At 43.2% G+C, this 12,158-nt stretch overlaps 1 protein-coding gene across 6 annotated transcripts in view; it reads left to right on the forward strand.

The window, feature by feature from the left end:
• ctbp2a (C-terminal binding protein 2a) overlaps nucleotides 1-12,158 on the forward strand; it is a 37,846-nt gene that overhangs the window by 21,957 nt on the left and 3,731 nt on the right. For 4 of the 6 annotated variants that reach the window (XM_088304975.1, XM_088304977.1, XM_088304973.1 and 1 more), the window contains 3 exons: nucleotides 10,413-10,567; nucleotides 11,351-11,495; nucleotides 11,864-12,070. In XM_088304975.1, the coding sequence (XP_088161101.1) occupies nucleotides 10,413-10,567; nucleotides 11,351-11,495; nucleotides 11,864-12,070 (507 nt within the window). Of the gene's footprint in view, nucleotides 1-2,598; nucleotides 2,930-10,412; nucleotides 10,568-11,350; nucleotides 11,496-11,863; nucleotides 12,071-12,158 lie in introns of those variants that run through there. The other 2 variants (XM_088304978.1, XM_088304976.1) reach the window with 2 other exon arrangements.

Consider the following 12,158-nt stretch of genomic DNA (forward strand, 5'->3'; position numbering starts at 1 on the left):
CTACTTAATTATTATCTCGGTTAAGGCCGATTATTTGAACGATCTTGAATGGGATCTCATTATTTGGTGGAGTTGAACAAAATGTGGTGAGCAAGTAACTAACAAACTGTTGAGGGTCCTTGATTTAAGCCGGAGTTGCGTTTATATGTAAAAAAATTAACCTTTAATTGTACTGTACATAAATTCGAACCTCTAACCCAGGCGTGGGCAAACTACGGCCCGGGGGCCACATGCGGCCCGTTAAACGCGTTAATCCGACCCGCCAAACTTGAAAAAAATTAAATGAATAAATCTTGTTAATGTTTTATTTTCTAAGTACTGTAGTTTTTCAAAGACATATATTGTTGTCATGCTTTTGTTCACTTTCATTTAAAATTATTATTTTTTTTTTTCTACCAATGAGGTGAGGTTACCAAAACACTTCATCCATCTGCTCCTGGTCCGGCCCCTCTGTCAAATTTTTTAACCCATTGATGCCCACCAATCAAAAGGTTTTCCCACACCTACTCTAACTGATGCTAATGCGGCAGTGAAACCATAATTGCTTTCAATGTTAGTATGAAAAACACTTGTAGGCCATAAATCTAAAACAATAAAATGACAAAAGTAGCAGTAACATGAAACCTGAATTAACACCCAGCGCCACACAGCAGACAACAGAACATCAATCAGTTGTCGGGTTGTCGGGTTCAAAACCCTGTTCATTTACTGAATGACTTCAGAGTTGTAACCCGGAGGTCTAACTTATTAACCTTCATTAGATAAATCCAATTAAGATGTCAATCACAGTAGCGTAGTCGAGGTAGTAACCACGTTAATCTGTCACTCACTAATCCCCATTTATGAAGTCTTTAAGACCGAAGGATTTAAAGACGTTTGTCCTGCTCAGATGGGAGTGTTTGTATACGTGTGTGTCTTCTTTACTGTTTGCGGAAAGATGTAGGCGGGAAAACGACAAGTATTGATGTGACCTTGAAGGTCACCACCACTCCAGACGAGCTGGACTCCCAGACGTCTCGAGTTAGTTGTTGTAGGCAGTATAACGATGCACCTGTTATTAGTTCAGATTTCTCCCTCAAAAAAAGATTTTGTCATGAGAATTTTTAGAATAAATCTGAAATAATTTATTTTAGGTTTACTGTTGTGAAACCTAAAACGACATGGGATTTTATTTGTTTTAGCATTCTAAAATAGTAAAACCTAAAAATACTAAAACATGGCGTCTCGCAAAATTTGAGATGCCCGTGGTGGATTTTGTATTTAAAGAAGTTAACCACTTAAAAAAGTAGCGCAGTCGTAATAAACTAATTTTTACTGTAGTAGATTCCAAATTGTTTTGGTGTGGCTACATTTACAGAGGCAAATGCAGTAAATCTTTTGACCACCTTGGTGGAAATTTGTTTTTGTTGTTGACACTTTATCGCAGACATTGAAGCGATTATTTTCATGTTGTTGCTATTTTTTCCCCTGTATGAAGTTAGAATTTAGAATTGCGCTACAATTTGAGCGCTACTGGCCGCGGATGCCGCGTAAATAAGAGAAAGATGTTTCCGTAACATCTAAGATCATTTCTATCAGACCATCTATGGCGTTTTGCATTACATAGTAGCATCAAGCTAGCAACCGCTCATTAGATGAAATTATATTTAGTGAACATTTTGGTGGCTAGCTTGAAGCAAGCATACTTTGTGTGCTGAACTATGCTAATGAATACTTTATAAAGTGTGTTTTAATACATTTGCGTGGAGGAGGTGTAAGATTATATTCAACCAAAAAAGTTCTCGATAGTGCGGATTTTGACCTAACTGGGATTCACCGTACACTCAAGGGTGACTTTCAAATTTCAATTCACTGTTGTTGTTTGTGTGCCTTTTCCAGAATGAGCTTTCTTTTGGGTTTCTGGTTTGGCTACAATTATGTGAGGTATAATCATTATAGCGCCACCTGTTGTTTTGGTATGACAGATTTGTGTGAGATTTTCCCATTGCCATTGATGTTGGGAGGAACATCAAGTGGTGAAAATCTGTTCATTTTATATAATCATCTTGTCTATGTGGACATGTATCTTTAATCCCTTGTTGATTGACATTTAGGGGAATGTGTAAAGAAAAAAATGTGAGCGATATCACAGTGAGCAGCTTGAGAGTGTGTATACAAAAGAGTCTGGCACTCTTAAAGGACCCTGAAGGCCACATCACCACTAATAAAAAAATGGAGGGGATTTAAAAAAAAAAAAAAGGAGCAAAAGAGAACAAGGGGAGGCGACACTCGCTGCGACTGGTCCTCCTCGAGCTTTTTTTTTTTCCCCTCCCCTCTCTGTCTTTTTTTTGGGGCTTTTCCATTCCATCCTCCCCCTGCCCCTCATTCCCCTTCCCTTTCCCTCTCTCTCTCTGTGGCTGGCAACAAAAGGCTGCCTGACGTCTGAGTGAAAAGACCAAAAACCTGCCGCCTCCAAGAGGGGGGTGGGAGGGTGGGGAGAGTAGAGGGAGGTGCAAGTGATCTGGAGGAGACGACGACGACGGGGAAGAAGAAGAAGAAGAGGAGGCGCGCGCAGAGAAGCGCTCGCCGCTGCTGGCTCGAGACAAATAGAAATCCATTTTTTTCCCCTTTTTTTTTTGGGTTGCCTTTCAGTGGAGATTAAAAGGAGTGCTGCTTTTTTTCCCTTTTTTTTTTTACCATCCATTCTCCATCCCTTCCCGTCCTCGAGGAAATAAAAGACATGGAGCTTCAGGGGGTGAGGTGACCAAGGAGGAGGACACATTTGGAAACAAGCTGTGGGAGCCTGAGAGAGGAGGAGGAGGAGGAGGCGGAAAACGTGAGAGAATCCTCTAAAACGTCCACTTTTTTTTTTCCCTTTTCACCTCTCCAACACGTTTTGTGGACCATGTGCAGCTCCTGATTAGAAGAATGTGGCGACAGCATTTCCCAGGCAAGGAGCACGCCTCGTGTGTGTCGTGCGTGGATCCAAATCCAAATCGAATAGAGCCAATGAAGGAGGCGTTGGTGTCTAATGAGCCTCCTTAATTTATTTGCAATGAAGTGTGTCATGCGTGTGCGTTTGCGAGTCGCTGCGCTGCTGCAACGCGGACGGGAGGGGCGGCGGGTGGGCGGGAGGCAACAGTGATGGTGATTGTAAAGGTTGTCATGTGTCATCATCTGCAGGCCAGAGACAAATTGTGTGTGTCAGTGTCAGCGAGTGCGCGTGTGTGTGTGTGTGCGTGTGTGTGCTCTTGTTTTGATGACATATCAGGACATTTTTACGTGTGCGCGTGTGTGTGTGTGTTAGCGAGCGTCAGCCTGGCGGAAAAGTGTGTTGAACGTCATCCGAGCGCCCGTTTGATTTTTGCGAATACGGCAGCAATTAGCAGCTCGTTTCTTTTAAGTTGTATTATTTATTCCGTATTGTGTATTCCCCTCACGAAAGCCATGATAGTTTTCTTTTAGGCTCTTTTTGCACTCCCTCCAAGATTTTATTTTTTTGTCACAGCATCTCAAATGCTTCCAATGCTCAATTTGATGTCCATGAGTTTTGTGTGGTTTCTGTTGCCAGAATCGAGGTGGACACTATGTGTGTGTTCCTTACTTGCACTCGACTGCTCTTTGCGTGCGTGTGTGTCATCTGCACTGACAGATGGTTTTGTGTCTCGCAGCTTCACGAGTGATAGTGTTTGTCTCCATTTCTGTGTTTGTTACTGATATCACCTTCCCTGTTCTCCATATAGCCCCCCCTTACCCCCACCCGCCCTTGTTTTCCACCACTGTGCGTCTTGTATTAAGTTTTGGGGGGGGGGAGAGAGGAGGAGGAGGAGGGCAGCGGGAGGACAAACCGGGTCTTTGTGTGTGTCCACATAGTCGAAGACGAGATAGGCTGCTGGTGTAGACGGGGCGCTGATAGGGTCCAGCTGGGGCAAAGGAAGGTTGGGTGGGGGCGGCTTGGCTCAGAGGTGGCAAGTCTGCCAACAAAAAGATTGCACCCACTCGCCCCCCTCCTCTTTTTTTCGCCCGATGCCAAGGGATCGTAAAAGCCACTCCAGAAAGTAGACAGTGCCAGGAACACAGGCCCCCCCAATCGTAACTCGCATGTATGCACAAAAGCGAATGTTTGGTATTGTCGCCAGTGGAAATGACTGGTCAGCAGTGGTTAACGTTTGTTTGTGGCTTGGAGTGTGTTTGCGAAGACCCTGCAAGCGAATCTCCAGCGGTACAGTACATTTGCACTCGTGCTACACGGCATGTTAATTGCCGCAGGGTACTGACTGTCTTGTCACTTGTGAGAGCAAAGAATGTTCCCAACAATTTTGATTGTGTGGAAAGTGGAACGGTTCAAGCATGCGTCCAGAAGCAACAACAATTAAAAAAAAAAAAAAACGGGGAAAAACTTTGAAGTCTGTATTATCTGTTTTTTTTTTTTCTTAGCTAGCAGGCTACTACCATTTCCATGGAATGTGTCATTTATTGATTGTAGAACTGAGAAATAGTAAGATCATGACTTCATTGACAAAAACTGAGCAATTATTACAAAGCGTGACATACTTGTTTGGAAAATTGTTTTTTTGGTTAGCATGCTACTTCCTGGTTTGTGGAGGATGACTTAAAACAATGGGGAGGGACCATTGGTTTTCTGAAGGTGTGTGAGGAATGACGCCATTAAATGGCAAAAAATGCCGAATTACATTTGTGATGTCCATTTGGTTAGCCTGCTTGGTGAAGGATGATGTCAAACGGTGGAATTGTACCGTTTTTTGATGATGTGGTTGGTTTAATGGTCACTTCCTGGTTCGTGTACAATGACGTGAATCAATGGGAACGTATACTTTTTGATAAACGGGGCATGGTGCAGTTGACGCAAATGGCGAAACAGAAGAAAGACAACCAAAGCAAACCGATTTGCTATTAGCTGAATTTGTCCACCCAAAATAAAAAAGGTCAAATATATGTGAAATGATGTTAGTTGACAGGCTACTTCCTGATTGCTGGAGGATGACACAGCTTTTTGTAGACTGTCCCAAAAATTCAATGGCCCATAAAAATAGCTTTTGAAATCATGCTGTAATCCTATTAGCTGGATGTGTTTTACTATTTTTACTATTTTAAAGCGTCAACATGATTGCTGTGAAAAAGGTCATTAAAACAGCACAGGTAGTGATGGCCGATGTACATTTTTTTTTTTTTATGCTCTGTGTTACAAGCAACATTTTGAATGCCTTCCTCAAAGATGCAAAAGCTGCTTCCCTCCAGCAACTAATCCCTCCTTAACAAGTCTTCTTTCTTTGCTCCTTAGCTGAGCTCAAAACTGCGTCGTCCTGCCAGTTCGTGTCCTCTAAGCTTTTCGAGGTTCGAGGCTTTCCCTCCTTGTTTGGGAAGACTTTAATATCACTGCACTTGCCACAAAGAACCCCAACTGTGTTCCAGGCGCTACCCTCGGCCCCACCTCTCGCTCCCCCATGCCCTACTCACGCTCTCATTCTCCATCGTCGAGGCCCCCGGCTTGGGAGTTGCTAGGTAACCTGAACCAGCTGTTGGTCCTGAGCCCGCTGAGCCGCTCCTGGCTCGAGGTCAAGCGCGGAAAAGTTTTCCTGTGAACCCGACGACCGCCGCCGTGGCCTTGACATCATCGCGCCATGGAAAATCTTCCTCACTTCCTTTTGTTTTCGCACTTTTATTGTTCCGCTAATGGAGGGGCCCGGTGTGGGGGCGCCCATGGCGTGCATCGCGCCACGCCGGCTCCTGCGGGGAGCGTTTCGGCACCTTTCCCCACTCCTGTCGGCGATGGGAAGCTTGAACCTCGACAAGTGGAAGTGATTTTGCTGTTGAGTCGAAAAGTACAGCAGGACATTCACACGTCCCTGAAGTGAGTCTGTCTCAGAGATTCAAGATAATATTGTATATCGTGTGACTGTATAATAGTGTTGGTCACATCGTGTGATTCTGTCGCCACCCCGAGTGTGGCGGTACATCTAAGGAAGGATTTCACATCGGAGATCAAAGCAACCGTTAATGCGGTGTGAAATACAGAACACCGATCACTTTGATGGAAGACCAATTGCAACTTGCGCTTCCCCAGCAGATTTTCAATTGATTGTTTCACGCTCTGTATCAGGAGTGCTGTTCCAAACCCCCAAAAATGAAAATTATAAAATGAAGCCACATTTCCACCAAGCAGATCAATTCAATAGTAAAGCTCAAACCTCATCTGGATTATGTTTGGAGGTACAATGAAAGTACCACATCCAGCTTTTGGGTGTTTCTGTTCTTTCTTCTTGGCGTGTGCCTGCTCATTCCAAGAAGAAGACAAGTTGTTTGACGCCTCTCTGGTCGTCTTCCCGTTTCCATTCTTCCAAAGAAGTGAGCATTCATTCATTCCGTCAACGCAACACGACTGGTAAATTCTTAGAAAAGGATTACAGGACACTTTGGGTGGTCGCTACCGTAAATTCTGGACACTTGTCATACTTTTTTTGTTTTACTTGACACAACAGCACCCATTTGGAACGTGTAACGGGTACCCAATGTTACCCTCTTTTAGCTTTGAAACCTTAGCGAATAAATTAATAAATAAAGTTGAGTTGAGTCTTTTATCTGTTTTGCAGTTAAAACACGGAGGTAACGCGGCATTGCCAGGCGCTTACGTTCTTCTTTGTCTCTTTTCTACGATATGTACTCTGTTAACACAGTGCCTCCTAGTGTTCAGATTGAGACATTGCGTAACTGAAATGCCCCATGTTATGCGATACGTTCAAGTGAAATGTGTGGCAAGACGGCGCCTAAAACATACGCATGTTCAAGAAAAGTTTTTTTTTTTAACACAACTGCAAGACGTAATGGCATCATCAAGTATCGTTTACGATATCGACGAACACTCAAATGTAACTTCTGGTCTTGGGAAGCTCTACCAGTGCCTCGCCAAGTGAGGCATTTGTGAAGATTGTACATCTATTTGAAATCAGAGTTTGGCAAAAAAAAAAAAAAAAAAAGGACCAAATCAAACTATGGTGCTTGATCATACCCTGAAGACCGATTAATCTTATTCTCCTTTTCTACACCCCCCCCCTCATCTTAGTCTCTCATTAGAATTTAAAAGTCCATTTTTTTTCCTTTTCTTTTTAGATTAGAACATCTGCAATCCATTTGTGGTTTCGAGGTCTCGTTTGCCAGCTCTGGCAAAAAGTTTTCATAGCTCCTGGAGAATCATTCAGTTTGTGATTAGTGTTGGCCGCAGGACGCTATCGAGGCTTCAAGCTCGCAGCGGCGCATTCAATCCCCGCAGACCTCCGGTGAAGAGGGCGACCTGCTGTCAGATAAAACCTTATTTACATTGGGCTCGTTTAGACTCGGGCCTTTGCGCCTCACTTGTAGACGAGGCTGGCTGACTGTTGGGAAATGATAAAACACTTTTAGTACATTAATGGGGCTTTGGCACAAGCACTTGGTAATTCGATCCAAAAGATTACCAGCCTGAAATGTCCCGCTGCCTAATGTAAACCATCTTCACACACGTTGTTGCATGCGCTTTCGAATGTTTACTCAAAAGCAAGACGATACTTTTTCACAGAGTCGGATTGGGGCGGAGAGTTTGGCTCTCTGGTTTCGTTTTGCTCGCCGGATGTCGGGCGGGGCGGAGATGGATTTAATAAACCAACAGGAAGTGTCATCATGTGAATCGAGACGATCCTCGCTTTCATGCGAAGCGCTGTTTGAAAAGTTGCCGTTGGCAGAAGTCATCCGTGCGCCACTCCGAAAATATAAACTCCGGAGCACGGATTGCCTTGACGTTGATATTTGCTTTTAGATCAATTTCCTCCTGCTTTGGGCACCCTTTTAAAAGCATCCGTCTGAGACCACATTTGACATTCTGCCGGCGGTCAAAGACGTTCTGGCGGTTAGCTTGTAATTAAAAGAATCCAGGAACCTGATAGCAGCCGTTTTGATCATGGCATAGGAGTCCATTCTTCACTGACACAATAAAACCGTGCCGAGCTGCGGATTGTATACGCATACGATATTAGGCAAGGACTAGTAAATCATTTGTGGGTGGTTTCACGAACCAGGTTCCCTTTTGGGATGTTAACCTCAAATTTACAATCTTCACTTTGGTCCAGTCAATTCTTAAAGTTTTTTATGTCGGATTGGCGTGTTAGAGCCTTAAGACTTATTTGTAGATGTTAAACCCCGTTGACGGATTGTTCTAGAATGTTTTGTGAGCAAAATAAGTCACAGTGAGCTACATTTTAAAATATATTTTTGGGCATAATGAGAAAGATTTCAAACGTTGCGCTACACTTCTCAAACATCGTTATTACTCATCACATCATTACCTCAGACGTGAATGGCGAGGTACGACACGCCCCCTTTCAGCTGTGCGCTCATTGCGGCAATAGACCAATCAGAGGCCAGCATTATGGGGTCATAAAATCTGGCATCGTACCAGTTGCGATGCTCATGGAAATTGTTCATAGAAGTTCCCGCGGATTCCCAGCCTAATATTAGATGGTCGAAAATAGAAAATGAATAGGAAATTATTATTATCAACTCTTTGAAACTTTTAACTTGGTTTCACTTTTGTGTCACAATGACGCTAACAGCCGATTAATTGCCAATTGCGTATTCTGCCGTTTGCAACGCGGACGCCTCGCTGTTAAAAACAGGTGGTGTCTTTACGCAAAAAATCTAGCAGTGGTGTGTCAAGCTGCGTGGGAATATTCGACTATCATCACCTTAGCGCCTACTACAAAATATCTGAAAATGTTCAACAGCTACCTGCTAACACATTGCGCATCTTGCAATTTTTTTTTTTTTTTTAAACGCTTGGTGGGGGGGGGGTGTCATAAAAATATCCGATCACAAATAAGTCTCAAGGAAATTCTTATTCATCCCGGCAACTATTTCAAGGGAATCACGTCGTCTGTTTATTAGTGGAATGTTCTTTTTTTAAAAGACGGGATTCCATTGCTTGACTTGAACCTTTCATTGTGCTTTGTGTTTTGATTCGTGTTTGACCAGCATTTCCCCTTAAAGCGCTTTCCACATTCCAATGTTGTTTATCCATACAATTGTTTTCTTTTCTTGTGGTTTGTTCTATGCATAGCTAACAAGCTCCTTACTCGGATTATTCTGATATCCAATCTAGTCAAACGCGCATTAACAGCGTCGTTAAGGAGTTAATTATCTCCAGATTTCGTCGTATGTTTACTGCAGCGGCACGTTTCCGCCTTATTACGCACGAGAAAAAGCTTTCAGCCACCACTAATCAACAGTTACCGTACTTCTTAAAGGTTCTTTACCTTCTGCACCATTTGCTGGTGTATTGCCAACTTTGCGTGTGTGTGGTGCTCCAGTGAATAATAATGCAAACAGAGCCGCGACTCAAGGTCGTTTGTCATTCATTCTTCCGTTTATGACCCTTTCTTTTCATGTACTTCTCATCAGGATATGGCGTTCAGGCGCGTCGATGAAGTACCGCTTTTATTAGAAGTGCCACGCAGTTGTATTGTTAACGGTTGTGATGTAAAAAAAAAAAAAAAAAAAAAGGGGAGTTAAAAAAGAAAATCATCTCTTTATCTCCGGAGTTGTAAAGTGAGTCGCAAGCCTGCCATAAAAAACGACATGCAACTCGGGAGAGGGATAACAGGAAAGCATCGATACGAAGCAAAACCAGAAGGAACGCGAAGACACGGAACAGAATAAAAATACTTTTCAGTCATATGCAATATTGAAGGCTTTTGGGGGAATTTTTGGGATAAAAAAAAACTAATTAAAAAAAATGTATTAAATTTTGATTTTGTTTCTCCATTTCCATGTCATAAAAAGTATACAAAAGTCAATTATTTATGGTAAATAAATTAATTTTTTCAGACCGATACCAGGGCAATTATTCACTGTTGAGTACTCAAAAATTCCGATACCAAGCACAAATACCACTAGTACTTATGATGCATGAAATTTCAAATAAAACAAAGATGGATAATTCTGAATTTTAATTCTAAGGTTTATTTTGATTTATTTATCTCTGACTGGTTTTGGCATTAATTATAAGCACCTGATACCTTGAAGCCCATTACCGATACCTGAATAAAATTGATATCACTATTCTGAACAAATCTTCCAATCACCACGACAACAGGCAGCCAATAATGAGTGGACAGTGGACACCCTTCCTCTTTAATTTTTATTTTTTTCATTTTATTTTATTTTGGGTGACGGAAACGAACTGACCCAATTGGATGATTGAGGTGGTGACCTCATGGGATGGAAGGACCTGTTGCCGGGTAACAGAGTAGCTACAGTAATGGCGTTTTGTGTGTGTGTGTCATCCAAGTCAGTGCAGGGAAACACTTCCTGTTATCATCTCCTCCTCCTCCGCCTCGGCAGCGTGTGAGCGCCTTGTAAATAATTCAAGCGCTATGTCTCCGCAGGTATCCGGCCGCAGATCATGAACGGGCCCATGCACCCGCGTCCCCTGGTGGCGTTGCTGGATGGGCGCGACTGCACGGTGGAGATGCCCATCCTCAAGGATCTGGCCACCGTGGCCTTCTGCGATGCTCAGTCCACACAGGAAATACACGAAAAGGTACGATTCATCTTTGCTTTTTACGCAGAACCGCATTTGCTTTTGATCGTCAATTAATTTTCAGTTAATTCCTCTTACACTTGTATGACGTTTAAGGACGTTAAAATGTTTCCTAAAACATCGGCTGCCCTGTTAAAGACGCTTTTATGATGACGACTGTTCAGTTTGGAAACAAAATGAAAGCTCAAGACGAGCTTTATTAACCTTGGCTTTAGCGCCCCCCCTCCGGCAACCAATAAAATTAGAAAAATAAAAAAAGGTATAAGGAAATTCCTGGTGCGATGCTAATCCGATGCGGTGAAGTTAATTCCGTTGGCGGTTAGTTTTGTGAATTTAAGCCTGTTATTTTCATAAGCGCTCGCCACGCCACCTCGACTTTAATGTGACAAACAGCCGATTTGGCAGTTTCTCCTTATTTTAAATGCACACACACAACAAGACATTTGCATTTAGATGATGGCGAGTATGAATTTACATCCGACCTCGTGAACAGGTTTGGAAGAATGCTGTTTATTTCCGTTCACCTCACCTCACACGTCCGTTGTAGTGACTCATGCACAATTTGGACAAAAAGACACATGCAAATTACTTGTTGCTAGGCAGAATTGCATAGCACATGAATTAATTAATTTAATCTTTGTGAGACAGACGCACACTAAGAAAAATAATCCTTATTTAAAAAATAAATAAATATAAAATATATAAGAACTATAAACGGAGTATTCTGGAGGCCGTGTTGCGTATTAAATCTCAAACCAGCTGCTAATGATGTGCTCTGATCAGGTGCTGAGCGAGGCGGTGGGAGCCATGATGTACCACACCATCACGTTGACCCGAGAGGACTTGGAGAAGTTCAAGGCGCTACGCATCATCATCCGCATCGGCAGCGGCTACGACAACATCGACATCAAGGCGGCCGGGGAGCTCGGTGAGACGCCGGCGTTCTTTTATTATCGTGTCGAAATGGACGGGAAGATCGGAAACTTCAGTCGTTTGCGGTTGCTTAACACGATCAGAAGCACCGGCCATCCTCATTTCTTTGTGTTTCTCTTGACTGAAGTGCTTTTCAGTATGCTAATGAGATTATATCGGCCAATCAGATTTCAGTTTAACTAACTATGGCACGGTTGTGCTGTTATATTTTTGTAATGTCATGATGGTTTCCATAATTATATCAAATAATACAAAGCGGCAGATGAGGTCAGGTCAGTCCGCACTTGAGGCTCAGCTCGCAAATGTGCAGCCCGAATGATTTTGTGATCAAAGTAGGTAAGAGTGTTCTCATTTCTCGTGCAGGTATCGCCGTGTGCAACATTCCCTCGGCGGCCGTGGAGGAGACGGCCGACTCGACGCTCTGTCACATTCTCAACCTGTACAGGAGGAACACTTGGCTCTACCAGGCTCTCCGGGAGGGCACGCGGGTCCAGAGTGTGGAACAGATCCGAGAGGTAGCCTCGGGAGCGGCCAGGATCCGAGGAGAGACGCTCGGGCTTATAGGATTCGGTGAGCTGAAATGCATATTCAAGATGCCCCATTCTTTTCTGAAAAACGTAACTTTCCTGTTTTTTTGGCTTATTCCAAACCATTCAAA

This window comes from Idiotropiscis lumnitzeri, chromosome 9 (genome assembly GCF_059441095.1).
Source record: "Idiotropiscis lumnitzeri isolate Australia: NSW breed Sydney's pygmy pipehorse chromosome 9, RoL_Ilum_1.0, whole genome shotgun sequence".
In the NCBI taxonomy this organism is placed as follows: Eukaryota; Metazoa; Chordata; class Actinopteri; order Syngnathiformes; family Syngnathidae; genus Idiotropiscis; species Idiotropiscis lumnitzeri.